This window comes from Limanda limanda, chromosome 14 (assembly GCF_963576545.1).
Source record: "Limanda limanda chromosome 14, fLimLim1.1, whole genome shotgun sequence".
Lineage (NCBI taxonomy): Eukaryota > Metazoa > Chordata > Actinopteri > Pleuronectiformes > Pleuronectidae > Limanda > Limanda limanda.
Genome location: NC_083649.1, coordinates 11,615,456 through 11,642,367, shown reverse-complemented (window position 1 = coordinate 11,642,367; position 26,912 = coordinate 11,615,456). Strand labels below are relative to the sequence as shown.

General features: G+C 42.3%; 2 protein-coding genes across 14 annotated transcripts in view; both read right to left on the bottom strand.

The window, feature by feature from the left end:
* Positions 1-6,047, bottom strand: part of LOC133019403 (transcription factor COE1-A-like) — a 79,825-nt gene extending 73,778 nt beyond the window's left edge. For all 12 annotated transcript variants that reach the window (XM_061085875.1, XM_061085881.1, XM_061085876.1 and 9 more), the window contains exons 1-4: positions 5,917-6,047; positions 5,082-5,238; positions 4,206-4,269; positions 3,034-3,089 (exon numbers count right to left, since the gene is read on the bottom strand). In XM_061085875.1, the coding sequence (XP_060941858.1) occupies positions 3,034-3,089; positions 4,206-4,269; positions 5,082-5,238; positions 5,917-6,047 (408 nt within the window). The remainder of the gene's footprint in view (positions 1-3,033; positions 3,090-4,205; positions 4,270-5,081; positions 5,239-5,916) is intronic.
* Positions 6,048-11,055: 5,008 nt separating this feature from the next.
* LOC133019074 (RING finger protein 145-like) lies at positions 11,056-25,585 on the bottom strand. 2 transcript variants are annotated; one of them, XM_061085430.1, is made up of 12 exons: positions 25,433-25,585; positions 22,267-22,525; positions 20,311-20,419; positions 18,929-19,020; positions 17,090-17,325; positions 16,745-16,920; positions 16,244-16,384; positions 15,961-16,143; positions 15,691-15,838; positions 15,472-15,594; positions 15,106-15,339; positions 11,056-14,966 (listed from the first exon to the last, which is right to left on the bottom strand). In XM_061085430.1, exons 2-12 carry the CDS (start codon positions 22,448-22,450, stop codon positions 14,304-14,306), a joined length of 2,289 nt encoding a protein of 762 aa, XP_060941413.1. In that variant the 5' UTR covers positions 22,451-22,525; positions 25,433-25,585; the 3' UTR covers positions 11,056-14,303. The 2 variants fall into 2 exon arrangements, with proteins under 2 accessions (XP_060941413.1, XP_060941414.1); XM_061085431.1 differs by lacking the exon at positions 25,433-25,585 and adding an exon at positions 25,238-25,300.
* Positions 25,586-26,912: the final 1,327 nt, after the last annotated feature.

Genomic DNA, 26,912 nt, shown 5'->3' with positions numbered 1-26,912 from the left:
GTGGAGCTGTGAGCTTCTTCCCACTGTCACCTCGTCTGCTCTGCTCCTCTCTGTCATCAGCCTTTTCCCTCCTCCATCTCCTCCCTCTCTCCGCCTCACCAGGCCTTTCATACGGCATCTCTGCCGCGCTCTCCTCCACCTTTGAAGTAGCATGACATGCGCGGCGTGTAAACAAGGAGCCGTTAACACACTTCCCCCTGCGTTAGTGTCAGGTCGAGTAGCGAGCTAGTGATCCGACAGGGCCGCAGTGACAGACGCTTTATTCTCTGGAACAGAGTCGTGATCAAGCGGCACTGAGCTCGGCTTCTGAAAAGTGGAGGTGCTCTGCTCCTCCATTGAACACAATCAGTGCTGGCCCACCCAGTGCACACACACACACAGACACACAGACACACAGACACACACACACACACACACACACACACACACACACACACACACACACACACACACACACACACACACACACACACACACACACACACACACACACACACACACACACACACACACACACACAAAGAGGAAGACAGACTGAAATAGCAGAATAACAGAAGTAGGTGCCAGCGTTAGGTGCCAAACACTGGAGTCGGTTTTACTTTCCTGGCAGAAGAATTACTATCAGAGGTGTGAAATAAACAGAATCGATGATTCGAGCCAAATAACAACACGCAGCTAAACACACCTGACTTTCACTGATTTTAAAACTTGAACAGAGAAACCAACAACCAAAAAGCCAATCAGTAATTTCAATAGACAATACACCCATGTTTTGACACTGAAATGAAAAGAATGGAGCAGAAATTAATTGATCATATTTTAAATGCATTCCACTTCCTGTCAACCTGCTGTTCCATCAACTTCCATGCGATTTCTCACTGAGGGCTACTTTGATTGGTCTTTACCAGAAAACTGTAACATGTTTAAATCGCTATTTTCTCAGATAATTAGAGTATCTTCAGCTCTTGGAGCTGTCATGACCAATTCATTTTATTGCATTCAAAAGCTAAGTAAAAGCTGTCATAGTATTATGATCACAGTCATAACTACAATCGCCCAACAACCTTTAATGTGTGAAACTGGAGACATTTGTCCTGTGCTGGTCTTGGGGAAACTGTATTCATTAAAGCAGCAGGGGGAAAAAATTATATTTAATGCAATAAATTATATATCATTGTCATTTGGCCTTTTCGCTGTTTCTCTTTTCTTCGCAGTTTTGATTAAAGCAGTGAAACTCTAAATGAGATTGTCTTGATTCTCAAACAGAACTTGATCTCTCTTAGCATTTTTCAGTTTTATTAAATGGAGCTACAATTGTGTTTGTTTTGGATTATAGTGTCTCCTAAATGGTGATGTAGCATTAGTGTGTGTGCGTGTGTGTCTTTGTGTGAGAACCACACGGCTGTTTTGGTCCCACCACCTGTTAGTGTTCTATCCCTTTACAAACACCCACACATTTATACTTGGGCCTTGTGGAAGGCCCTGAGAAGAAAGACACACACACACATGCACACAAATACATGTTCATGTTCACTGCTGTGTAACAAATTGTTTTCATCTCCTTAAAGTGATTTATTATCTTAATTATTCTAAAAGGTAAAGACCTCGTTCCCCACAAAGACGCTGGGGCAGGCAGGTGTGTGTGCTGCACCTGTGGTTCATCTGAGCATAGGTCTGTATCGGACTGTGTGTGGAAGTGTGTGTGTGGTAGTTTTATGTGTGAGTGAGAGGGGGAGCGTGTAAATATATGTGCAAAGGCACGTGGAGCAATAAACCATGCTTTAAGTGAGAGTGTGTCGCCTGTGTGTTCTTCTATTGTTGTGAGGACTCGTGGAGTAGGGGACATTCTGGCCGGTCCTCACAAATGTTAAACGTCTGTGTGAGGGTGAAGACTTAAGGCTCAGGTTAGAATTAGGTTTAGGTTAGGGAGAATGATGCTTTTAGTTGTAATGGAGAGGGTATGGGTAAGTGCATTATATCAATGAGTATCGTCAGAGAGAAAGGAAGCAAAGTGTGTGTCTGTGTGTGTGTGTGCATATAACTGGCTGCACCGGACCAAGATCAAGCTAAACAGTGTTATTTGGGAACAGTGTGGTCCCTTAAGCCTGCCAGACACAAACACACGCACACAGACACACACACACACACACACACAGTATGTGGTGCGGCGTGGCAGCAGCAATGTGAGACTCCACCAGAGCAGGGAGACACATTAGCGAGTATTCAGCGCATGGCATGGCTCCTTGGCTCCTCACACCTTGCCACACACACACACACACACACGGATACACACACACACGGTGCATCACAGCAGAGAGAAAATCCTCACTCAATTTCTAGTGCAAAAAAACACAAAATGGGTTTCTGTGCTGACTGTTTACCGGAGGCACATAAGAAACACTGTCTCCTGACTGTTGTTCTGTTCTCTCTCTCCCAACTCCTCCTGCTCCTCTATCGCCCTCTTTTAAAAATACATACAAACAAAAACACAAGCATTAACAATAAATTGGATCTGATCAGAAACGGCTCTCCGCGCAGCAGACCAAATCCCAGAGGTGCCGTTACATCTTTCCACTTCCCACTGTGAGCAGCAAGAATCACGCTCCTGTTCCTCAACACCCTCTCGCTGCCTCCTCACTCTAATCACAGCGAGAGGAGTACAGGCAAAAGTGCCTGGAGCCATGCGGTGTGTGTGAGTAAGAGTGTATGTGTGTGACTGTGTGAGTGTGTGTGTGAGCCCCCACCCACTCACACTTACACTTACACACTGTGGAAACACCCACCCGCTGAATTGCACACACACACACACACACACACACACCCACACACACATAAACACTCATTTTTGTGTGTGTGTGTGAGTACAGGAGGGCGGCGGAGTACAGGCAGATCAGTGGAGCGGCTCATTGTCAGAGAGGTAACAGGAGAGGTGACAGAGAGAGAGAGAGAGGGTGTGTGGGTGTGTGTGTGTGTGTGTGTGTGTGTGTGTGTGTGTGTGTGTGTGTGTGTGTGTGTGTGAGAACATGTGTTTACCTGTTTAGTCATGGAGTCAATGAGTCGAACATAAAAGTCCTGTTCCGTTCTGATGCCTGTTGGGATGCAGAAGAAGAGAAAACAACATGAACTTCACGTTGATTTTAACAAGCACAGCAAAGTCTACAGAAGTGCATTCAGAATATGTCAAATTAGGTAAAATATACAAAAATTGATAAGAGTAAAATAGTTTTATTCTTCCTGCATAACACAACAGGAAAATCAACACATTTTCAGCGTCATGAGTTGATGAGGGGGGTAGAGATGCAGAAAAAACATATTTTGGAGAAATACTTTTGAACTATTTAGCAGTTTTTTTTTGTGCTCTAATCTTTGCTTTTTCTTCTTGTGCAATTTTGTTAAAAAATTACTTTTTTAAGGCTGAAAAAATAAGTCAAGTAAAACTATCTGAGCAGGGATATGCAAAACAATCGTTGGTGGAATTGTTCACACATGCAACCAGACATCCTGTAAGCTTAAAATAAATGTGACTCAACTTCTGTGCCTCTGTTTTACCACAAAATCGCACATTTGCCACCGAGGACTTTGCAGATCATTAGATCCCAGAGTCTCCGTTTCCAGTCGTGATGCAATGAAAACGGATTCCAACACCCAGAAACCATTAAAGACTCCTGGTGATGCTTCGTAATGACGTTAAATGTTGTCGGCTTTTGTCTCAAAACGTCTCACAGTCAATATCACTTGTAAATGCTCCGTCTCCACATGCATAAAGATACTGAGATCAATAATCTCCGTTGTCACATTGTACAGTACGATTTTTCAAGCCATCATCTTAATCCCAGAGGAGGCTGCTGATGCTGTTTCCCTCTGAGCTGCAGGCTGAGCTGATGGGCCTGAAACACCACAACCCACAGCTCCCCACAACAGCAGCTCACACACACAGACAGACACACACACACTGGACAAACTTTGGGACAGTGAGCCACCGGTGCAGCAGCTGCTCTGTAACACTGACATCTACCCATAAATCCGTCAAATTAAACATTTGTGAAGCATTAAAAGGGCCACCTCTGGGTCTTTGGCCCTCTGCTGCACAGCTTTCCCACATTTAAATCTAAGAAATAAAAGATGCATCAGCTGCTTCCTGTGTCACCAGACAGGAAATCTGTTGTAAAGGCTGCAGGAGAGTGTGTTTGTGTGACCTCACTCACCGTTACTGTAAAGAAGCTGCAGCCGGTAATGAATCCCGTTATTGGTCTTCTCTCCGGTCGTCTCCTTAACACACACACAACAAACAATGAGCTGCTTATTGAAATATTGGGAAATTAATATTGTATCTATTTGAAGCCTCGCTCTCCAGGCGTGTACATGAAGTATATATATATGTGTGTGTGTGTGTGTGTATATATCCAGGAGGGGATTGAACTCTCCACAGCGGTCATGCATTAAATAAACATGTAATTCATGTGCACAGCAGCGGACGTATTAAAGCAGCCCTGTTATGTTTCCGTGCGTAATCACGGTGTTACTGTGGCTCTTCTTTTTTTTTAATTCCCCTTGTAATTACCGGCTCTGTTCGCAGGGGCAAACAAATCCAACACAAAATTGTCCCGTGCGCCGCATTTCATCTCATTTAACCGTGGCCATAATTGATGAGGAGCGCGGTCGACACGCGTCTGTTTGAGCACGAACAAGTGGTTGTGTTGATGAAATTAAAAAAAAAAAATTAAAAGTCCACAGAGGTGATTTTTTTGGTTTTATTATGGCACTGTTCAAATTAAAAATGAATCGAAGGTCTTTGAGTTATAGAATTTGTTATATTATATTTTATCTTGTATCCCTTACACTTACTAATTACGTTTAAATAATAATAACAGCAATGATGATAATAATACAATTAATAATAATTTTGATGGATAAGTTTGGTCCATTATTTGATTTTATATGTGACATTAAACATTGACATCAGTAACCTAGCATTTCAAACCACAGGGGAATATCCAGGCCTTCCCAGATGGTATAAAGGGTATAAAGGATCTTTCAGGATATTAAATCCATTAATGATCAAAGTGAGTTTCTGCACCGACCTTCTCCTTCTCGATGAAGTCCACGAAGTTGGTCCTCTCGATCTCCACCGGCTGACCCTGGCGGTCGTACAGAGCCAGGACGAAGTGGAAGAAGTTGGACTTCCGCAGGTTGGAGGGCGGCTGCTTCTCGAAGTGAGCCCGGGCCAGACCCACCCCACTGCGGACACACAGGCGCGAACAGAGTCGGTGATGGAACAGTGGTCAGGCGATACAAGTTTGACTTAATTCAAAGGATTTTTTTTTTTTATATTTTCTTGACCTGGCTGACATTTTTACAATTTAATGAAATCCTCCCAAAAACTAAATTCCATTTGTTTTCAATTGCTTGCAAATGTGTTTATAGTGGAGGTCAATCCGAATGATAATCTGTGACAGGAGATCAGGATTTATCACCTTAACATCTCTGTCACCATGGGGCAGGAAGATCATTTTATTCCCCTCAAATAAAACTGTGTGTTTGTTTAGAAAAGTTGGAGGATGGACTTATTTATTTTTCTTATTCAAACCCAAAGCAAAGGCCCAGATTTATTTATTTGCTTTCATGCTCTTTAAACTCAGCCAACTGGACAGCAAAAAAAATCACACACACACACGTTTCCCTAAACTGTTTAGTATGTTACAAATTTGAGATCAATGTGTTGTGGAATTAATCTGCATGCATAGAAAATCTTAAATTTCTCAAATTAGCAGCAGTTAAATCCTCCAGGCTCCCCATCCTCGCAGCCTCGTGTCCTGCACAGGCAGCGGTATACGTCCTGACAGAAATTTTAAAAAGATCCATGGGAAGGTGAAAGGAGGCCGGTGGTGGTGTCTCCTCCAGGCGGGACGAGCTCACCTTTGCGCGGCCGTGTTGGCGTCCAGCACGCCGCCCCCCTGCATCCAGCCCCGGACCGCGTTCATGCCTCCCAGCGGCTCCTCCTTCAGGCTGCTGCCGCTCCTCTGGATGCTCTCCTGGATCCCGAACATTCACAAACCTCGGAGGATCTGGTGCCTCTAAACCCTCTGTTCGTTCTCACGGTCTCTCCCCGCGTCACCGTGCACTCCTGATCTCTCACCCCGACTCAAGTGGAGAAACGTGGGTGCGCTCTTCTGCTGCTGCTGCTGCTGCGTGCGCTTCGCTGGAAATCAGGCAATAAACTCTGTATTCCTTTAATTCTAGTCCTGAGGTGGAAGTGGGCGCTAGTATCTGATGGAAAGTCACATCAGAAGAGTAGGATCCAAAATGTCAATGACTTGAACCGCGGATTTAAATCGCCACGGACGCCAGGACGCGGACTGAGCCAGTGTGGGAACGTGCGTAAAAGTCACTCCTGGTGCGCTCGGAGATCCACAGTTGGAGCTGTCACGGAGAGAAGCAGAGATCACCTCGCACCTTGATCACATGTCATCATCCTCTGACGAGTCTTTCTTCCCCTTTTCTCTCTCTCTCTCTCTCTTCTCTCGGCCCAGTGGAGCGGGACTTCAGCGGAGGTCCCGAGCAGCGCTGCGTCCTGCGGCTGACTCCCGATCCTTCTCTCTCTCTCTCTGGAGGAAGACGTTCTGTGACTCTTCCCAAAGGACTCACTCTGAGAACCAAACACGGGCTTCTCCCGCCCGAGGGGGGGAGAGAGAGGGAGGCTCGGATGGGGAGGGGAGGGGAGGAGGGAAGGGGACAGATAGGACGGGAGGAGAGGAGAGAGGAGGAGAGGAGACGCCCCCAAACAAAGACTAGAGAGGAGAGTCAGGTCCGCGGAGCCTCATCTCCTCCTCATGCGTCCCGCTGTCTTCCTCCTCTCCGCGTGTCCCGGGACACGATCTGTCTTTATTCTTTTATTCATTTTTTTACACAAAAATGTTTCAAGGCAAAACGCTTCTCTGTAGAAATAGAGAATAATTCGTGTGCGCGCTTAAAGGCAGGAAATCCACTCGGAAAGTTTGTGCGTAAAAACTCACTAGGTGGACTTAATGATTAAAATAAATAAATAAGGGAACATAAGGAAAAACGTTATTTCATTGGACCTTTAAGATAAGACATTAGATATTATTTTATTGTTTCTTAATATTTCCCAGAAATGTCACAGCAATTTTTTTTAATCATTTTAACAAGATTATTTCATTTTAATTTTGGGGGTTTTCTGCCTCAAAAACTGTGAATTTAAAAAAGTGAAAATACGCAGGGATTAAACAGGCCCATTATTAGACTGTTCCATCCTCAGACATTTGCAGGATCTGATATGAACCCTCAGCCTGAACATTTATGTTTTTATTTAGACCAACTGGTTTTAGGCTCAATCCCAAAAACCATATCTCACCGTCCCAACGCATTGTCTCCTATAGCCTCCCTGGTTGCAGGCTGCAGCGCCGCAAGACGCACAAACTAAAGTGACAATAACAATAATTAGCTCAAAATAACAATGAACATAATTGAGGATAATTGCCACCAGATTTCCCCGCTTTGTCTCTGCCTCCAGCACCATCTGTTATTTCAAACAATTCATCACGGCGCCGAGAGCAAAGGGATCCAAACAAAAACACAAATATTAATAGCCTGGATAATTCCATGAGCCATTTTGATAAATAAACAAATAAAAATGAAATAAAAATAAAGCGACATGGTATTGATCTGTCGAAGTGCAAAAGGTCAACAACTTCTGTATTATTCAGTGAGAGAGAATGATTGGCAGGGCCAAACTGGCGCTGCTCCAGGCTTTAATTCCCTGGGGTTATTGAAAAACGCTCTTGACCTTGATTATACTATAGAATAAAAGTCTTTTATGCGGCAGTTTCCTGCTTATATGTGCAGGGAGAGACGGTGTATGTGGGATTTAAGCGCGCTCACAGCTGAGGGAGGAAATATGTGAATGGAAGAGCGTGGAGAGGCTCCTGCTGTGTGGATCGATCTCAGTCAAAGCGTGAGCTCAGTTTATTCAATTCAAGAAATAAGGATGAATCTGTGCGTGTCACTCCGCCACTAAGATTTCAACCTTCTAATTGTATTCAAGGGAATTAAAATGCGTAGTTTCTGTTCATTTTAATGCCAAACTAAAAGGTCAAAATATGCAGCAAAACTATTAGGATGGGATATTATCGACAGATGGAAAATATGATTATGAGAGTGTTTTAATTTAAGTCTCATAACGTCAACATATATTTTTACAAAATATAGCGATAAAAGGAGATTTCCAGTTCCGATAGAATTATGAGAGGTGATTTAATACAAAGAGAAAAAAGGGGGGACTTTAAATTTGAAATCAGCCTCACATGTGCGTAATTTAAAGTAGAGGGGTATTTAAGTGTTATATTGGATATTTGAAAAAACCTAAATAAGAAGAAACTAAATTAGAAATGTGATGATATATTAACAAGCAAACAGGAGCCATTTGAAGAAGAGGAGCCACATAAACACAAGATCATGTTCGAGTTATTTCCACTGGATCGTGCGCAATGACTCCACACAGCTGTGACAGAACAGGGCTTCACTCTCCAGCGGTGCTGCGTAAAAAGAACTATACAACGGCGCCACCGTGTGTCTAAACTGCGCAACGACGCAGCTCAGAATGGCTCTCAGACCTCCAACAGTCCCCTTATGAATCCATGTGAATTTGATGCAGATTTTGGGATCTGCACCAAATTACGCACAAATATCAGTCCCCTAAACACATCTGATTTGTTTTTATCAATTTGCATGAATCATTTTCTGAGAAATCAACAAAAATGTCAAACAAAAACCCTTTAATCATATCTCACAATGTTAGAGAAAGTGAAAAAGAATACCTGAATCTGACTCTTGATCTGGATCCATGCAGAAATGTAATGGGTTCTTCTTTGGGTCATGCCCGACCTCTCCACAAAATGTCATGGTATTCAGTTAGGTCATTTTTGCGTAATCCTGCTGATAATCAAACAAAAGAACCTTGATGAAAAGTTTGACATATTTAGGCCATTGCAGAGTGCAATTCCATGCGGATCCAAATAAAAATCGGTGTCCCGTAGGTTTAAATATGGTTCAAAAGGATGTAGGTTGTTTTCAGCTGCTGTGTGGCAACAAATAGGAAATCTGTTAAAGTACAACCAATGAGCAGCTGACAAACCAGGGCCGGCCCTGGCAATGTTGGAACCCTAGGCGAGATTTCAAATTGGCACCTGATAAATAAATCTTTTTTTGATTCATCTTTGACTCTAACCGCAGCATGTCTGTTCACACAGGGAGCCCATCCAGGAGGATGTTTGAGATGCTGGCTTGCCTGTCCACGGAGCCACGGATGGTGACATCAGCAAATGTCCCTACTTTGCAGCCAAAATGAGTAGGTTTTTATACTTCTCTTTGTATGCATCATGCTGCTATGAGGAACTGTTGTGAGGTTGTTGTTGTCAAGGTTTGTTTTTCTCTTATTGTGCATCCAGCGGCCTCGATTGGAACGGCATATGCCATTCAACTCACCATGGCCGACTTCCGACACCCAACGGACAGGTTCTGTTTGCGACTTGGATTGCTGCTCTGGCTGGATTCGCTGCATGGTATCTGATGTGATCCCGCCTCCAGCCTGTCATTTTGCTGCTGAGAGAGGGAGAGGGAGAGGGAGGAGAAACATTGAAGGAAGGCGAATAAGGAGATTGAGACTATTTCATGGTTTAATACAAACATTCTTTAGGGGTCCAAGCTTATTCAATATTGCACTTAAAAACTGTAACTGGCTATACAGCTGACAATGATGCACCTATATACAATACACTGTTACACAAGTACAGTCTCTTTTTTTTAAATCCATTTCTCACATTTCGTAATTCATACTTGGCCTCCAGAAAGTTGGTACATGTGCACAAGTGATAGGAATCCGAAGCTGTTTTTCAAGACATAACACACCTACACTTTGACCAGTGCATATTTTATTAAAACTATTTTAGATAATTGAATGTCTACTGATGCATGTTGAAATGATTTAATTCTTTGCTTTGGGTTTTTAAGCTATATTATGATTAAAGTGTAAACAGGGAAGTTTGAGAAGGAAATTTTCTTCTTCTAATATTAATGGTTTATCTAAATTCTTCTAATAGACCTGTAGTTTATCTACTTGACGGTTACTTATGTTCGAGGTAGGTCTTTTAACATCTCATTTGTTTTGAATACACAAGGATCCACCATTGCCACAAATGGACACCCATCATCCATGTGACTTTGACGTAAGTTTTCTCCTGTTAGTACAAAATTATAATACAAAATTAATTACACTGCATGCAATTGTCAAATATATTACACTATGTCAATTCAAATTAATTAAATATAAAAAAGAAAAATTAAATTAAATTAAATGAATAAAAAAAAAAAGAAAAAATTAAAAAAACCTGCGCGTGCAATTCCTGCGCAAATGGGCTTCTGCGCAGGATGTGCGCGTGGAGTTTTTATTTTTTTTAATTTAATTTAATTTAATTTTTTTTTATATATATTTAATTTGAAATGGTTATGGTTCATTTTTGTTTTTAAATTTACATATTAGATATTGTGCAATGAATAGGTGGTTGAAGTCCTGCCGACACGACAGCCTGCCAAACTTACCCATGAGTTCGGACCCAGCTTCTGTGTCCACTGGTGTCCTGGTTCCACCCATGGCAGCGTAGTGGCGTGGGGCTGGCTCATCCCTGCGGCCCAGGGAGCGCATTTCTCCGCAGTGGTTCAGGGGTAAATGACGCTGGTCTTCACAGGTGACTGACCTACGCAAGCCTGTAGCCGCCCCACGCGGACTTTACGCGGACTGTTGGGTCTTGGCGGAGGTATGTGCTCTACTAACCCTAGTTGTGTTCTGTGTCAAATTGTTTTTATGAACAAACTTACTTGATTCTTCTCTATTTTTATATAAGTACCCAATTTATCAGTAAAGGATTATCTACCGCTCTATCTAATAAAAGATAACCACTTCATATACAACAACTGCACTATCATACGTATAAATGTTTAACAGACCGCAAGTTAGGGCATCTCAACAAAATAAAAGCAGGGTCCAGAGTGGATGGTTCCTTTTATTTCTGACATTCAGTTTCTGTAAAAATAACCAAGGCGATGCCAGGCATAAAATCCAAAATCAACCTTGGAGCAGTTTGACAGAATACGACTGGCATTCAGAGTCAGGTTTTGCAGAGCAGGTCCTGAAAGTGTGTGGAGAAATAAAAAAAAAAATCAGGAAAAAAAAAGTGGACGTGAAAAGGAGTTTCAGTCTGAGCGTCCCAGCACATGATCCGTCTTATTTTGACGTAAATCTCAACACATCCGTCAGAGGCAACGATACTGGACAGCAGTGCTCTCTTATTTCTCACAAAATAAATGTGGTCAGAGTGCAGAGAGCAGCTCTCCATTCCTTTAACATATTCGCTTACATGTTTGACATAATGGAGGAATGCATTCTGTACTTTTGGACTGACGGGACATGTAACATTTTACAATCTTTAACACTTCACTCAGGCACAGGGTGGAGATGGAGGAACGTGTAGATGATGTCGTTCATGTGCAGAGCAGCAGCGAAGGCTTCACGCATTTGTTTGACACTTTAGCTTGCGGGAAAATAGCCTAAACTGTTGCTGATACATTTTAAATGAAGTCAATCCCACAACTGAAATATATCAAGAGATGCACCGAAATGTAAATAATGCATTTAAAGACTCACCTGAGCTTTCTCTATGGGTTGCACAATCAAATTTTAAATATTTAAGTTTACATTTGCCTTCCAACATTTATGGAACTATCCTTGACAGTAATTGAAAGAATATGTCACAGCTCAGAGCCTGAACTTTCTAAAACATGGAGTATGAACTCAAATGCATCAGGAATCGAGAGCTGACAGCCGTTGATCACCTTCTGCTGCGATGCAAATTCCCATACAGTTGCCAATGTTTTAACCTCATGGAGCATTTAACTGTTAATCTTGCTTGTGATGTTTCTGAATGACACAATTCAAAAGTGCTCCACAATGAAAATGAAATGTGTAATCATTACAAGGGCTTCGTTTGAAATCAAAGCCTGTGGAATGGATCTAATAATATAATGAGAAGTTCAAAAAAAACAGAGAGTCCTTATGTTTGCCTTTCATTTGAACATGTGCAAAATACATCAAACTCTACATTTCGTTTCTTTAGAAAAAAAGAAGAAAAGAAATAAACACAAACAGTTAAACAGCATTGGCTAGGTTTGATCCTACATTGATCATGTATTCATTCTCAGCCCTGTAGCCAATGCTTCGCCAAATGTCAATAATAAAGTCATTCATAATAATAAGACCTTTAGTACTAGTGGTAGTAAGGTAATACTGTTGAGGGTTGTTTACTACTGCCTCTCCTGACCATCTGCACCATGCTGATCCCACTCCTAACATTAGAGGGCACCAGAGTGATCACACCAGCTTGAGGACGCGTCATATAGACAGGAGAAGCAGCAACACTGGCTGGTCTCAGATCAGAAACCCTTGGTTTCCCCAAAATGCTTCTCGGCCACAAGTTTGTTCTTTGTTCACAGGTTAAGTCCAGAAACAAAGAAGCCCTGAGCCGCTGTGAAGCTTCTGAGAACTCAAGCCCTACCTAGTTGTCATGTCAACACTCCTCTAGTTTAATATAGATGCTATACAGAGCAACATTTATATACATTAGACACAAACAGATTGGGCTGCTTCCTTGGACACAAGGAACATGTCAGAGGGTATTTGGTTGCTGACAGCCACAGAACAGCTTTGGAGCATTGCTAGTATAAATGACATTAGTGCAAATGCGACTCAAAAAAGACACAAAAAAGGGAGAGAGCGAAATGGCAGAGAAACATTGGTAGCAAGGTTAGAGCACACAGAGGACAAACAAATAAATGCTATGGTAACCGTGGCAGCGTGCAAGCTCTACAAACAAGCGTGCATTAGGACTCTGCATTCTCAAGTTTAAGTCTCCCATTTAAATACTCTGACTTTTCAACACACACATACACACACACTTCTCTGCATCCTGCCCGCTTTGCTAAGATAAGTATGCGTGTGCATAACAAGGTGTGAAATAATAATACAAAAAAAAAAGAAGCTATGTTTCATAGCTAAATTTGCTGGTAGTAATGTTTCATGGGGTGAAGTGACCGAGCAGCAAGAGGATAATAATGATGGTCTTAGAAAACACGGGGTATTTGGATGCGATTGGGTCCTGACATAAAGAGTTTCAACAATCGCCGAGCTGATAAACTTGGGTTGGACTGGTACAAATTGGGGGGACGAGCGGGGATGAGTACCATAGTGAAGTAAAGCCAATAACAACAAAGTTTGGGCTCCTTGCCGGATCTGCGGGACAATGCTGACGCTTCAAATCCAAACTCTGGCCTCGGCTACTTTTTTTCCACCTCCTCTCATCTCTCCCTCCCTTGTTTTCAGTCCATCTGCACAGTATGTTGTCGATATTGAGCAGTGAAATAAAGTTACCATAAAAATATCTCTTTGACAACAATACAAGAGTTTGGCGATGAGAACAAAATGTTTTTGCTGGGACCAGCCAAACAAGTTTGAATCGAATATTGAAGCAGTATGAAGATAGAGAAAGCCTGACGCATGAAATGAGTTACGAGTTACTCTACGTGGATTTGCTCACACTGCAACCCTCGACTAGCACCAGGCTTCAGGTCATGTGATGGCCTCAGGAAGTGACATTCAGTCACTTCCTGTTCACATCATATTCAAACACACAGCTGCTGCCGTCCGACAGTGAAAACTCGAAAATCTGTTGACTTTATGAAATGTTAAGACTTTTTCCACCGTTTGAATTTCAACCGTAAGTTATCAATCGTCTATCAAGGTTCTCCCAACTTCTGACCCATTTCCTTGTGAGATCATGGCACATACAGGGCGACAGCGAAACAAAATGAGATGCACAGCGATGGGAGAAGCTGCACGAACAAAGGCAGGATGGGAGCAACCATCACATGAAATGTCTGGGATTGAAATGAGAAAAACAAAAGCGATGTCGATGTGTGTCTCTAATGGGTGTAAAAAAAAAAAAAAAGACATGATACTTCGGTTTCAATCAGGTTTTCACATTTTGTGGACATGATGGGAGAACTCCCATTGGATTTTGAGATGAATTAACATTTTTCTGGATTGAGTCTGAATCACTCCCATGGATATGAAGGGTTTGGAGCTGAATTTCTGGCCCAATTAAAGAGCCAAATGCTCAACAAGTGGAATATAGGCAGACTGAGGGCTGCTAATGTGCATGCATGTGTTACAATGGGGTTCAGAGGCTGCTCAGAGGGGGAGACTGTTCCTCAGATGGGGAGGTGGGCCGGTCGGGCTGTGACGATGGGCTGTCCAGTGGGGAGGCTGGGGCGGGCCCGGGTTCAGCAGGGGGCATCTCTGCCTGGGCCTGTAATTGTGAAGACGAGTGGTGAGACGTACAGGGGATGGAGGGCGATGGAGAAGAGGGGGGTATGTCCGACGTGTCAGAGGAAGAAGAGCAAGAGGGAGGATCTGTGGGCAACTGATTCTGCAGACAATCAGTTGTATGTGGAGATGAAGAAGACGAGGAAGACAAGGAGGAGGATGTCAGATTCTTGACAAGGTTCTGGGGAGCAGAGGGCACACTAGAGGAAGTGGAAGAAATTTCTCCATCTGACATGCCAGGTCCTTTCTCTCCCTCCTGCTCTCCTGCTCCCTCCTCCCCCTTCCCATCATCTGGAGGAGCCCCAGGGTTCTGCTCATTCTTGGCTGTGGCTTCGTCCTGCCCTGCAGGTATCTGATTGACTGCAGGGTTTTCTTGGTTGGGGACACTGGTGGCAGGGGATTGGCTTTTGAGCTGCGAGTGGCAAAGAGGACACGTCTCCTGTACGTAGAGCCACTTCTTCAAACAGCCAGCGTGGAAGAAATGACTGCACGGAGTGATCACCGCTGTGTTCATGTCCTGGAAGTATTCAAAACAAAAGCAGTTGCAGTTCAATTCAACATTTCAAACAAATTTTAGCCAATGAGAACAGGTATCATATAAAACTTTACTTTAGCCTAGGTTTAGAATGAATGATTCGTGATTCCTCAACTCATACCTGGTAGCAGATTGCACAGATGTCGTTGTACTGCTCCAGCTGTGTGTTGCTTGCTGTGGGGAGGCTTTTGATCTTGTTTACAGCATCTCTCCTGAGCAGGAAGCTCTGCCAGCCCAACTGGGCTCTGAGCCAGACGTTATAGTACGAGTGGACCAGGATGATGGTGCTTCCCATCACGCTCCACTCCCCAAACACCGTCTCTGACACGCCGTAGCACACCACACACACCGCAACCTGGCAGAGGAAGAGACACGCGACATTGAGGCTGAGATACCGCTGTCATATTGTATGTCACTGCCATGGGCACATGCTCCCTTCTCGCTCAAGATACTGTATCCTGTGTTTATGTGTGTGTGGAACACTTACTAGGAATTCCAGCAATCGATAGGTCCCATTGACGCAGTAAATAACTTCATCCATGTTCTCTACAGGAGCCTTACGAAACTCCTCCACCATGAAGAGAATGTAGATCAGCAGAGTGCCAAGAACCTGGGGGTGACGGTGGGTACAAATTGATTTATAGAATGATGATTATATTCATATTGACTTAATGAATGTAATTATCGCTTTGTGCTTGTATGTTACCTGCAGGGAGGTGAGGATGGATGAAGAGATGATGATGAGGAGCCAGAAGTCCATGTGGAAGAACTGACAGATCATGTAGGCCATGTAGGCTGGAAAGATCAGCAGGAACAGACACAGAGACACAGCTCGGAAGTGCTTCCACAAACTCCTAAAGAACGGGTGGTGAAAAGAGCATAAGAGAGGATGATCAGCTGTATCTCTACATCTTTCTCTTACTCACAAATTCAGTCCAAATACCGGTTATTTTACAAAGCAATGATTGCATCTCACTTGTCTCTGGATGCTCCCAGAGCCAGGACTATGGGGTCTGCTATCTCCAGCATGGACTGCAGGATTGAAGCAACAACGATGAAGAGGATGATGGAGAGGAGGAAGGCTCGGTGGATGACCTGTAGCTCGATGAGGCCGGTCTGCACAGCGAGGATCAGCAGGGTGATGCCTTCCGTCATTCCTCTGCAGGGACAGGAAAAAAAAAAGACCTCGTAAATGATTACAATTAGGAAAAACATACAAACAGACACAGTTGCAAGTACAGACATCTGTAGGGACTGACCTGTGCATGGTGTTGTCATTCATAAAGGCTCTGTAGCCTTGCAAGTAGAACTTGCAGAGTGTGAGAACCCCCAGAGCGATGAAGGAGACGGTAAAAACGAGACCCAGCAGGGAGTAGGGTGTACTACAACACTCTGCAATACTGAGGACAGGGAGGGTGGAGAGAGCATGTAAGAGGAGGAGACAGGTGGAGTTGAAGTGTTTAGGCAACTTTGTTGAGCAGAAAATGGAGGAATAATTTCCTCTGGGATTTTCACTGGTTGTTTAGATTAGAAAAATGTAAAATGTATTTAGCAGCGGGATACACAATCATTTGTTCAATGTAAATGAGGATCTTTTTCAGCTGCGAAAGCTGAGAAAGGTTAAATGCAGAAGCCAACATTATTTGTTAAACATTGCCACACCATCACTACATCTGTAGGAATACAATGACTCAAGCCGTGGGATCACACTCAAAGAGTCAGTGATGTACAATCAGTGACAGTATGAGCTCTGGTTTTACCTGGTAAGAAAGAGGAAAAGGAGCCTCTCCCTTGAGGTAGGCTGGTCTCTGGTGCTAAAGTAGGAGTAGATCTGCAGCGCGAAGAGCAGCAGCCAGAAACACATGAAGAGAACAGGAAGTACCAGCTGGTTCCATAGAGACATTCCTAATGCTAGCAGCCCATACACCTCCACCACCTGGGGGACAGAGCGAGTGACAGAGATAGAGAAGAGAGGGAGGTAATTGGGACAAAGACAGAAAACCATGAATATTGTATATGGAGGTCTCTCAGGACTACTGTAACTGAAATCCTGCAATAAAAACTGAAAAAGCTAGCAACATGTGACCACATTAATAGTGTTTTACCTGAGCCAGCTCCTTGTAGGCCGTCTTAGCCAGGTTGTATGGTACCAGTAAGTTAGAAGCCAGGAAGTAAATGACCTCCAGGCCAGTGAATATCATGGAGAACTTATTGATGAAGACAATGGTCTCCAGTGGGACCAGACACAGTCTGGCCACCAAAGGAAGAAGGTGAGCAGAGAAAAGCCAAATCCTCTTGGTCTGCATCACACCGGAACACAGCGTACACACCACCAGCTGACCTGAAAGAAGATGCACAGTTAAATGAGACCTTTTAGGACCACAATTAATGAAATTCAAAGCCTATATCAACTCCAAACTGATATGAAGGATTATCGGATTCGCAGAATTACTTATACTTCCACATAATCGAAGAAAGGGAACTGATCAGGGTGTTTGTATCAGTCATCAGTTCCTCATCGGTCTTGCTTGTAGTTTTATTAGTGTTCTTATATTGGTATAGTTGAGAAATAACTGCAACACACTGAGTAAGCTGCATGTCTTGCCAAAATATAACTCTTGAACGAAATAGCGTTCAATGAATATTTACATAGTTAAGACGTATCTTAACGTTTGAAGTATGTGCATAAGTTATTATTTTAACACAAAAAACATTAATACAACTTTAGACTTTTTAAGACCTTGTAGAAACGCAGACAAATGGACAAAAACAAATTCAGTGACGGGATTTTGGAGCTGTTCTGAATGATGCATTGTTTTAAATCTTGTGCAATAAAGAGCCCACATAAAATAACTTCCCGTTAGAACATTCATAGCAATCCCAGAGTGGGGACAATATGAGGCCACTTTAGTATTTAGCAGATTTAATCTCCCTCCTCTCTCTACAGCAGAATATCTGTATCACTGGATGTTGTTTTCACTTTCTCAGGCTTTCCACTGAGCAGTGAAATCAGCACTCAGCACGGTCTATATATAGCACAGGAGACTCTGTTACTACACGCTAGCCAAATGAAAGCAGGTCCTACAGACACATACGAATATTTTCCATTTTAAAATGAGCCAGTATGCAACGTACTCCTAGTCCTGTAGTAGTGGGAATGTAGTCCTGAAAGTGGCAAGGGATGCGACCTTTTAGGGACATTTTAGATAAAGCCAAGACATTTTGAATAACACTTGATTGAATCTCTACAGAAGCTAAAATGTTTCCACAACCACGTCACTAGAAAGACACTGCAGCTGCAAGAAGAGAGTTTAGTATTTCCTTAGGGATTCTCTCTGTCACAGAAAATAGAATTGACATTTAGTCCTCCCACAGTACTGCAAGGGAAGGGAGATCTATTAAATTAAGTTTCCGTACTTCTCTAGATTTTCCAAATGCATGGGGGAAAAAATGAACGAGAGAGAAAGATCAAATTCCAACTGAAACGGAAGAGGAGTAAAGCCTGGTTTATAAATTGCTGCTGTATCGTTGCAGAGCCTAGGGCGCAGCCTACACAAGTGACTTTGTGAGTATTTATCCTTGTGTGTTGGTTTGTCTATACAAACACATAAACACATAAACGACAGAAGATGTCAGAGGAGATGATGCACATGTCCAATTTACTGACCGAACCATGACAGTGAGTATTGTGTGTTTTTCCAGAGACTGAGAGAAATGGATGAGACAAACTGCCAGGTTGACCAACAGCAGTAAGTGCATCACTGAGACAAGTATTTACATCTGGGGAAGTGCTAGACAGACTACAGCGTAACCCAGGAGCTCAATAAGGAACTACTGAAGTGAATTTTCCTTACTAGGTTTGCGCGCAATGCGTTCATTTCTCGTCATGTACATTTAATACACAAGTGTGCTTAGTGTACATGCATTCATGCAAAATGATTTACCTATGAGTGCAGTGGTGAATCTGTTCATTGAGAGAGGTTCCAGGTAGACAGGTCCTTCGAAGCCGGACTCTAATTCACTGCGGACATAATCCCTGAAACAGAGAAGGCAAAATATGCTCAATTTACAGCAAAGGTCTTTAGTGACTGTGATAAACTGACCTAGTTCAGCATAGCTGAACAAAAGGAAAACACATGTTAGAGCTATAGCCCCCTTCAAAACCATTGGAACAGAAAAGGTAATTTCCTTGGTTTTTGTTGTAATAAAGACTAATGAGATGAGGGTTCAGAGTTTCAGTTTTTATTACCTGGTGCTTACATCTAGATGTTTTAAAACAACAAATGACAAAGCCCCATTTCTAGGAGACAAAATAAAAGGAGCAGATGTTGGAGAGGAAAATGACATGAAATATTTAGTTCTATTACTGTTGTTTGCAACCCACTGACCTCACCAGACTGTTGCATTCTGTATTTAGGATGCGTTCCAGCATTTTACCACAGCCTCTTCTAGGTCTAAGGTCAGAGACAGCCATGGCCAGTCTAAAACCCTCCATTTCTTCATCCATGATAATGAAATCCTTTGTTGTGTTAGTGCATTTTGGGCATGGGTTGCTGCTAATGAAGCTCTTCTTTCTTAGTTTGGATAATTTCTGTCTAAACGGAAGACAATTTCTTCTGTAGACTTCTGAATCAATTTAGCTTACATCAGCAATAAATATTATGGGTCCCATTAAAGAAGCAGCCACAACACCACTTGCTCCATGTTTCAGATGAGCTTCTAAGTTTTGGATTATTTCTTTCTCCAAACATTTGCTTTGCTTTTATATTCTGTTATTCAGATTATTGCTGCTGTGTGCTCTGCATCTTGTGCTATGCTTTATATATTTCTTCTCTTTAAAACTTCTTCAGTGTATTGGGATGCCTTCACCCGACCGGTGCCCTAAGGTTGGGTCAGGGGTTGGGTAGGTTTTCTGTTTCAAAATGGTTTGCTTTACTCCAATAGAGAGGACTCTGTTATTATTAATGTTGGTTTATCCTTATACATTTAGAGCTATCAAATCTTTAAACAAACCATCTTATAGGCTAGTTGAGAAACAAGAAATGCAGTCAGTCACATCTGCTTGCTTGAAAAAGGGGTAAGTTCAAAACTGAGGGTTGTAGATTGTAAATACCGGGAAATAAAAGCTCAAATTCTGCATGTTTGTCTTTTTTTGGGAGGGACCGTACACATTGTGTGTCAGCTCGTATACCACAGTGACTGCTGACTAAAGGCTATGGAGTCCCTGCGAATCTAAAGTAAGATAAACCATTAGAGTTGACAGTAAGACATGAATGCATTTTGTCAGACACAATTATCATCTGAAATACAATAAAATTCAATATACCTTGAGACTTGGTGACCGGCAAACATCAGCATGGCCGTAAGGACGTACAGGTAGAGTTTCACCAGGTGCTGACGAGGCAGAGTGAGGAGCACCAAGCTCAGGATGTAACCTGCAAGGCAATCACACAAGCACACATGGTCACATACAACAGATAGATTTATAAATAGTAAAGCAATTTAAAAGGTTCCTGTTTGTGTACGTGAGACAGATGTTTCTTATCTAAGTGCAGGGAGCTGTTTTTGACAGTCAATAAGTCACAGCAGCCAAAAGGTTTATCGTACAACAGTCAAATAAAACCATGTCCCAAAAGTTATTTTATTTTTCGCATAGCAACAATCACATTGGTTTGACTGCCTCTCTCCCCCTTCTCTCTCTCTGTCCACACACAGCACAGATCAGCACATACCAAGCCTATTGGCTCATAAACCAACTGCAGCCCAGTCTGACAGCACACAGACACAAAAACACAAAGGCATAGAAACAAACACTAAACTCAACAGTATGCTGTGGGTTTTCTTGTAGCTGCAGCCGAAACCACAGCTCTCACAGCAGACTTCATTTCAACTTCAATGCGACTTTTGTTTCTGCCTTGAACTGCTTCTGTGTCAATGGAAATGTATCTGACTGGATCACGGAGCTGCACAGACTTTAAAACATCCAGTTTCCATTATTGGCTACGGGAATCAGATTGATGGTCTGTCCTAAGACGAGGGTTCTGTCTTTTAGCTGATGAGTAACAGGCTTTAAATGGTTTGTCATCCCTTGAAATCACAAGGTTAACAACAGCTGAGGGAGACACTAACAATAGCCTTGTAAACCTTTTATGTTAACATTTAAGTGGAAATGATTTAAGGGAGTGTTTAATCCACATTTCCTTATACTTAGGGAACGTGGTTGAGCTCATGACTTCAACACTAAGGTTATCACCATCAACTATCAGCAGGATATGTCAATGGAGTGATTTGAGTTTTGGCAAAAGGCAAACTTAAGGCAGCGGTCAAAAAATGTGATTTCCAGCATTTAGCCTAACTGCAGCTATTAGACTTAAATTAATGTCACTTCAAATCCAAGTATACAATCCTCCACGAACACGGACACTGTTAAAGTTTACTAAGAACTGATCTTGACAGCAGTTCTCCTGATTTGGGCAATTGCTCTGGCTAATATCAGTATGTGGGAGGGCAGTGAGGTATCATTTCCTTGTCACTGCACTAGCAATTCTCACAACTAGGTATCCAGGGGAACAGCATGAACACCCACGCACATCGTTTTCTCCTTGTGAAGTTTTATTAAACAGACAAATGAAAAATTAACTGAAGTGCAAAAGCAACTGAACGACTCCAAAACCCACCCAGCTGGAGGAGAAGGCTGCAGCCATCTATATAAAATATTATTTTATCAGTGGATAAATCAACAGATCAGTTTTCACACTCCACCTATTCTCATTCCACGCTCACAACTATGCACAGTCTGGTGGCTTACAGCAGACCACCATGTGTGAACATTTTGAAACTGAACCCGTCAGCTACATAGGGCTTATGATGCTGAAAGGGGGGAAAAAAGAAATCATGCAAATCTAATCAAGAGGGATAAAACTTTGACTCTGTCGGCCCTCGACCTGCCAGGAAAGCCAGCACAGCAGGAACCACTTCAGCTGATAACCCATGCCAAACCAAACACCTACAGCAGGTCGCGATAACTCTGACATACTGGCCACAGCTCTTTCAGCACGTGCTTTGTTATCCAATGTCTAAAATGCAATGAACTGCAGACTGTGTAAAGCATTTGTATAGTGTGTGTGTGTGTGTGTGTGTGTGTGTGTGTGTGTGTGTGTGTGTGTGTGTGTGTGTGTGTGTGTGTGTGTGTGTGTGTGTGTGTGTGTGTGTGTGTGTGTGTGTGTGTGTGTGTGGTGTGTGTGTGTGTGTGTGTGTGTGTGGGTGTGACAGTAACACTGACCTAAGTAGTGCAGGTAGAGTGCTAGGTATTTGTACTGGAACAGGGGGTTGTTGGAGAGGCTGGAGCGCTGGATCTTCTGGAAAAAGGAGCTGACATCCCAGCGGTAGAGGACGTCCAGCAGCATGATGCTGGGAACCCGCAGGCCCACATTGAGCACCGCCTCCACACGGTCCTTGACTGCCATGACCTCGGTTTACCCTCTGATCGGCAGGCAGAAGTGGCCACGAAGACAGGATGTTAAGGGTGGATGCGCCGTGCACTGCAGAGAGACACAGAAAACTAGATTGAACGTGATGCAAAGAGGATATAGACTTGCTAAGAGGAAGTGAAGAAAGAAGCAGGCGAGATAAACACAACAAAAAAAATTGCAAGATTACAATCAAAATGTGCTTTACATGCAGTGAAAAGTGCAAAGAGAAAAGAGCAAATAGCAATTGCCAGTTAAGATTTAAAACCAGCAATAAATGGGGCTGTTAGCATAATGTTTAATTGTTCATACTTCGAGCTAAAGCTAAATAAACATGTACTTGCAGAATCGTTGAAAAATATCACAAGAACATTTAGTGTTTGCATAATATGGCAGAATATAGTTCTGGCTGGTTTGGAAGCTATGACCTAATATTCCACCATGTACAAAACAGAAAACACTCACATACTAGATGTTAGCGGTGTCAGTTACGACCTGAGGGGAAACATGTACTAAGCTACACACTACTGAGGAAAACCTGGGTGTTTTCTTGTCTTGTTTAGGGCATGTTGTTGAAATGACTATCTTCAACAAATTCCTACAGTGCAATTCACTGCTGCTTCCCCAGTGGTTCTATGTGTTTGTGCAAGGAGGAGCAGTCAGGTGGTTGAGTTAACAGAACTAAAAACTACAGTCAGAAACAACTGTTGTTGTTTGCTGACTTCTCTAACATATGTGTGTTAACGTATGTCTCTGCTGCTTAGACAGGAATGCAGGAAACACGATCCTGGGGGAAACCAGCTAGTCTGGAAAAGGATGTAACTCCACAGGGATACCGCAAGGTTCTTCCACTTCTCAAAGGGCAATTATATTGTATAGTTCCCAAACATTAGCTAGTTTGGACAAGGAGTGGCTATATGATGAACTGCTTCACTTAAGTAGAATTTGCATAGTCAAATCTATCAGTTAATAATCAATTGAGACCTACAGTTGGCTCTGGGCGAGTTTGTTTGCATATCAGCTGCACAGAGCGCAAAATGAGCACAAGGAAACTGTGCAACACTCTCAGATGTGTTTCATGCAGGTGTGACTCAACACCAGGCTCGATGAATGAGGCGTACCAGCCAAATCCGCTTATTCACCTACACACCTCCTCAGTTTTCTCACAGACTGTTCTATTACCATGTAAATTACACTTCTTCGTGGCAAATGCATTTAGAAATTTAACAAAACTGTCTATTAGTAGGAGCATAACAGAATCACGATATTGGAAATTGAATATCACAGTATCAAGATACAACATAAAAGTCAATGTACTTCAATTGAGAAACCCTGTATTTATGAAAGCAACCAGAAGAGGATATCCATGAAACAAATATCGTTAAAAAGGTCTTTACTGAGGCATTTCACCACATTGATGCAAAAAATCGTAAATATTAAACTCGCTCATCTTGTTTAAAGACTGAAACTCAAACAAACCAATAACCAATAATCACTATCCTGCAGCGGTATTTGAGCTTGAGTAAATTCACAGTAGCACAAAGTGAACAATCAGGAAGCAACATACTGCCTTTTTCCCCTCAAGGCAAAATGGTGACAATGACAAACGACTCAGCTCTTGCAGTCTTTTCCACAAATAAGTAATAAACAAAACAAAAAAAGAAGTTGGATCATGCTACCTCCAGCTTCTGATGTGCACTTACAACACACCTAGAGAGGCTTCTTCAAAGTTGACATGAGCAGTGTCCAATTGTTTTAAATTCTTGGCTGCGCTTCTAAATCAGTACTTACCAACCCAAAGCCTGGGATCTCCTGATAAGAACCCGTTAGATATTCCTCGTTCAAAACTGAAAAAACAAAGATGACCGGGCCTATGTCATCACCACAACAACCTGGAAGAGTTTACCTGAGGAACTCATACCAGAAAAACCTCACTGTCTGTTTACAAATCATCAGTCAAAAAAACATACATATACTTGATTATTGTTATTAGCAATACCTTGGGTTTCTTCTGTGCTTTGCCGTTGAGTTTAAATATTGTTGCATTATTTAATTTGTGGTCTTTGATTTCAGATTTGGTAGAATACAATTTGCTGTCTTTAAATGCTATTGTAGTTTTTGCTTGTCATATTTTTGTTTTTAAATTGTCCTCTCTTTGCAACGACTGTTTTGAAAAGGTACTCTACATGCACTATCATGAATATGATTTACCTGCGGCCTGGGACAAGGATCCTGACAACTTACATAACTGAATCCACCACGACCATCACAGTGAGATCTCCTCGCAGAATCCCGAGCTTATATAACGCAGCAGTCTCTCTCCCACAGTTCTGTCTAAGTATCTTAATCCATTAGCAGCTACAGGGAGCTGTGTAGTAGCACTAAGGCTGAATGGGTTTATTTATACCAGGACTCGCTCCAGTGAAACACGGGCACCACCAGCGTCCTCGGATGAGCGAGTGATGCATCGATCGCGGTTCGCCATGAACTCTAGTAACCCCTTCGTCTCGACGCTAGCTTAGCTGCGCCGCATAAACACCGCAGCACTTTGCTAACCGGGCTCGTGTGAACGCAGCAGTATAATAATTATAGCAATAACAGTATAAATACTTGTCTTGAGAATGGGATGCAGCGCTAAAGGTGAACATGTGGTGTGGAGATGGCGAGCTAGAATCGGACAGCAGCCGTCAATCTCAAAGCTAACGTAGCCTGCTAGCATTAGTTAGCTGTTGTCAACAACCGAGGAGCAGCACTGGGAACACACACCGGGAAACATGCACATACCTGGGGAGGGGTTACAACGAGGCTGTGGCTCTCTGGTTCCACGTACATGACACCAGCATGATGCTAAAAGCAGCTAGTGTCAAAGCAGCTAGTGAAGATTAAAACAGCCCCCCCCCCCTCCCTTCCTCCACTCCTATCCCAGCCACTAAGTCCAACTGCAGCCGAGGCCAACAAGTGAAAGACAGGCGGACTCACATCGGCGGGACGATGTTCGGTGTGATGGCGTCGGTCTCTGGATGCTTCTCGGGTCGGATATCGACCATTTTAACTCGGCACCGCCCGAGTTAACGGTCCTGTCGGTGTTCACACTCGAAGGATGCGGCCCATCCGCTCCTCTCACCTAGCAGCCATTATCCAGAGTACCGAGGAGGATGGACTGCGCATGCGCACTACACACGGCCCACGGATCTATTATCTTTTCATCTATTTATCTATTTATCTATTCATCTATTCATCTATTTATCTATTTATCTATGTGTCTATTTACCTATTTACCTATTTATCTTTTTATCAATTTATAAATGTATACATTTTTTCATTTTTCTATTTATTTATCTATTCATCTATTTATCTATTTATCTATTTATCTATTTATCTATTTATCTATTTATCTATGTATCTAGCATCTATTTATCTGTTTATCTAGCATCTATTAATCTATTTATTTGTTTTTTTAATTTATTTATTGGCCCCGCACTTTTTATACCAACACATGCGTAACTTAAATAAAAGTAACAACACATTAACACAAACATGCTTCATTACATCCAAAAGTCCTGCTTTCAAAATCCTACTCGAGTAGAGCAGATGGATTGTTTGGTTTATGGAACATATATTCTGTAAAGGTGTGACTTCATCCTAAATGTGTTTGAGAGGAAATAGTATCGTGTATGGTTAGGGTGGTGTCTCAGTCAGCTGAGTTCTTCGAACAAAGGACAAACACAGTCCAACCACAGAGTACAGCAAAGGTCACTATAGAATCCAAGTGACCTCAGGATTAACTTCTGCAACACATGAATAGACAATGGCTATCATGCTAGACAGTGGGTGCACCAATGTTTATGTTGAGCTGTACCCTAGATGGAAGTATATGTTGTAAGAAAAAAAAGAAGTTTATTTAGTTAATTTCCATTACAAAACAAAACATACACAAACATCACACACATGAGCTCAACACATCCTGCAAACAAGCTCAATGTCAGTGTCTTCATATCTGATAAATATGTTGAATATTGATAAAATGCACATTCATCAAAGGCAGTGATAATATGTTTAATACCTCTCCTTCGAGCACCCCCTTAGACATCATATATACTTTATCTATTTTATGTAAACCAACGCACAGTAATTAAAATTACCTTGTTTCAATGGAATAATACATATATGACAAAGCAATTACAACATAGTAAAGCTCCAACGATCATCCTACTGATCGATTATTGGAAATTAATCAGTAACTATGCTAATTACAATTATTATCAACATATTCATATTAATGATAATTTAATTGAACTGCATAAGTAATTTAATATAAAAAAATTTAACGTTTGCTGGTTCAACTCTTCAAATATGACTGTTTGATGCTGTTTTGTAAATGAACGTGAACTTTTTTAGTTGTTGTTTTGTGTTGATCCGTCCAAACGTCACTTTGGACTGTGGAAAAAGTTCCACAATT